Source organism: Phytophthora parasitica, assembly GCF_000247585.1.
Source record: "Phytophthora parasitica INRA-310 unplaced genomic scaffold supercont2.105, whole genome shotgun sequence".
NCBI classification, from domain to species: Eukaryota; Oomycota; class Peronosporomycetes; order Peronosporales; family Peronosporaceae; genus Phytophthora; species Phytophthora nicotianae.
In genome coordinates, this window is record NW_008649091.1 from 9,024 (window position 1) to 12,343 (window position 3,320).

General features: G+C 49.2%; 2 protein-coding genes across 2 annotated transcripts; both read right to left on the minus strand.

Moving 5' to 3' along the window:
- Window positions 1-1,225: 1,225 nt before the first annotated feature.
- Window positions 1,226-1,417, minus strand: PPTG_24524 (hypothetical protein; the record flags this gene model as incomplete). The annotated part of the gene is made up of 1 exon (XM_008917552.1): window positions 1,226-1,417. One exon carries the CDS (start codon window positions 1,415-1,417, stop codon window positions 1,226-1,228), a length of 192 nt encoding a protein of 63 aa, XP_008915800.1.
- A 246-nt stretch (window positions 1,418-1,663) lies between these two features.
- PPTG_19179 (hypothetical protein) lies at window positions 1,664-3,293 on the minus strand (the record flags this gene model as incomplete). Its single annotated transcript, XM_008917534.1, has 2 exons — window positions 1,664-3,258; window positions 3,285-3,293. 2 exons carry the CDS (start codon window positions 3,291-3,293, stop codon window positions 1,801-1,803), a joined length of 1,467 nt encoding a protein of 488 aa, XP_008915782.1. The 3' UTR covers window positions 1,664-1,800.
- Between the last annotated feature and the right edge of the window lie 27 nt (window positions 3,294-3,320).

Sequence of the window (3,320 nt, forward strand, 5' to 3'; positions counted from 1 at the left end):
GTATACCATGAGCATTATGTGATGGGAAAGAGGGTGTTGCGTTACTTGCAAGGGACTCGTGACTATGACTTGTTGTGGGAGAAACCTACCAGCCCTGATCTGCATTTCACTGCGTATGCTGATGCTGATCTCGGTGTAGAGAAAGATGATCGCCAGTCAATTACTGGATTTGTGCTACAAATGAATGGATGTACGTACGCCTACAAAAGCCATAAGCAATCAATGACACACGATGACACGTGTAGTTCCGAGTTTGTCGCTGCTGCTGAGTGCTCAGTGATGATAGTTTGGACGCACAATCTTTGTGAGGAGCTGAAACTCCGTCGTCGACGCCCGACTGTTTTGTACCAAGATAACCGTCTATGATCAAGTTGATTAAATCGACGAAGGGAAACTACAAGGTCAAGGGTGTAGATCTGAAGTTTCACAAGATCAGAGATCTCTATGAGCGTGGAGACTTTGATGTCTGTTACTGTCCTACGAAGGATATGCTGCCGGATATATTGACTAAGCCTCTTGGATCGACGCAGTTTACGAACTTGCGCGAGCGCCTGAATGTGGTACCGTTGCCAAGGATTGAAGGCAGTGCCAAGGAGACTTAAAGTCGAGTCAGCAGGAGTCAAGATGGCGGACCTCGAAGTGGGAGTGTTCGAGTCTGGAGATAATATCGTGCTCCGTCACACGACAGTTAGCTGCAGCAGGAGTTTAGTGGACGCAACGGTCTGTTGAAGTTGCAGAATCTCACTGGGACGAGTGCAGCACAGACAATACTGCAGTTAGTATAGGACAGCTTAACCAGAGGGGGGTTGTCACCGACTGAGGTTTTCCCTACCTCAATCCCAAACTTGCTGAGTGGAGAACAAGTGTCGTCTTCTGCTTAACGTCGGTAAGGAAGTTTTTTGGTAATCGCTCCGCCCTCCGCCGTGCTTGGCGAGCTCGACCAGATTTGCAATATCACGGCTTGCGTGAATTGGCACTGCGGGTGCGCGACACATTGGACGTTGAGGATTCCATCTAAAAACCTCACTTAGCGCTCCCTATGAAAAGGTTTTGCCGCGGCATTCAGTCACCACCGGATTCTCGAATATCTCGAGACTGGGCATGTGAGTGCTGCCTCTTGCTCGTCCAGAAACCTGCGGTTGTTGTCCCGAAAGTGGTTAGCTCGTTAGTAGCTTGGTCCAGCGCCTTCTTTAGCGCTGAGATCTGCTGATTTTTTTCTTGCATTTCAACGTGGAAATTGACCGGACGATGCTACTGCCGAATCTTCAGTGAGGTCGATGTGCTCGTTCGTGTCGTCACGGCCCAACTCTTGAACATGAGCACCTACATCGCGAGGTTGCGATGTGTTCCTTTCAGGCACATCTACGTGAGCGGTAAAATCAATCATTAGTTCCTCCTGCGGACGCTTGTCGTGCATGAGGTATGGTCACTTGTCTGGAGGAACCAGAATGGTAGGAAGGGCAGTATGGACGGAAATGTAGACATCTGTAAATTGAAGATATTGAAATACGCAAATGTGGCCATCTAAAAATATAGGAAATGCGGTTGCTTGAGAACTTCTGTTATCATAGTGCCCGCCACGATAAGCTATACCCGGTCGTCACGGAGCAACGTGTGCGAGATTGGACAAATGGATTTCTAGATCGAAGCTAGCCGTTATCAACCTGAGTGATACATTTGCTGTTGTTGCGACTTAGTACTTCCATCGGAATTAATAAAATAACCACTAGTAAAAGCCCACGTTCGTGAACGATAGTGAGCGATAGTAATTCTAGATCTCTGTCATGCAGTCAAAATTGGCTACATCATGTTGTACGATGAAACTTGCACTTTGAACTGTCCTGGGCCTTTCTTGAGTAAATAACATTCGTTCCGTAGGATGTCAACGAAGTCACGGAAGTCATCCACCTTGAGTCCCATGCTGTCAGCAACTTCGAGCAAGTCTTCCATTGAAAACAACGAAGTGTTGCGCCTGGCTGCAGCTTTCATGAGTCTTGCGACGTAGGCCTTGACCTTCTTGGCCAGACTCATCCCTCCACTGCGTCCGAAGTCCAGGTTCCCATCCTCCGTAATGTACGTGTCCAGCAGACACTCCTGCATGATGTCAACGACGTCTTGTGCGTGTTCAGCGGATACCGTTTCAGCGAGTTCGGCTCGAGCACGAGCTTGGGACAGACGAATCATCGACTCGAGCTGACGTGTTGTAATCGGAATACTGTCCGTCGGATTCTGTTGACCTTCGCCCGCTGAACGCAGCTCCAGGTACTTCTTCTGGAGGACAGCAGCGGCTTCGGACGACAGCCGTGGATGCACATATCGACGAGCGTAGGCAATGAACTTACGTACAAAGTAAAGGGGGACCGGGTTCATACTGTACTCGGACGCGTTCTGACGCAGACGGTGTGACAGCATACGACGTCCAGACTCTTGAATGTCTTCGTATCCATTTACGGGTTCGTCAACGTAGCTGTTGGAGCTCCAAGAGGTCGTAGCACTGCTATCTCGCGTCCTTTTTCTTGATTTTTGCTTGCCACGTGCATGTGAGTTCATCACGTGCTCTGACAACAGTCGATCTCTTTCTTCATCTGGTCGGTCCAACAGGATAAAGACCAGGTCGAAGCGAGACAGTAGTGCAGCTTTCATTTTGAGGTTTTCTCCAACCGACCGACTGCGATCGTAGTGGCCACCGCTTGGATTTGCAGCGGCGATGACTGATGTCCGCGCATTCAAATTGCAAACGATTCCTGCTTTGGCAATACTGATACTTTGTTGCTCCATGGCTTCCAGTAGCGCCTGATAGTCGATTCCCATTTTATCGAACTCGTCAATGCAGCACACACCCTGATCTGCCAGAACGAGAGCTCCAGCCTCCAGCGCGTAGTCACCAGATCCGTCTTTCACCATTGTAACGGTCAATCCTGTCGTTGTCGTTGTGTTTCCACCGACATAGACAGCTCGTGGCGCTACCATGGATACAGCTCGAAGCATCTGACTCTTACCCAGACCAGGATCTCCAACAACCAGCACATGGGAATCTGCTCTGCGTACACACGTGGTGTCTTTCTCGTCCGAATTCCGCGTTCCACCGAGTAATGCGAGGATCAAACCTGCTTTTACGATATCATTCCGATAAATTCCGGGGCACAGCGAGTGCACGAGGCGATCGAAGACGTTGCCCTGGTTGATGATGTGGCTGATTTGCTCCAGGTCTTCCTTAGTGAAATCAATGTCCGAAGCTCGGTCCTTATCTTTGTCCACCTAAGCAAGCGAGAATGAGGATATACGAATTGCATGTCAAAAAAATCAGAAGAAAAAAAAAA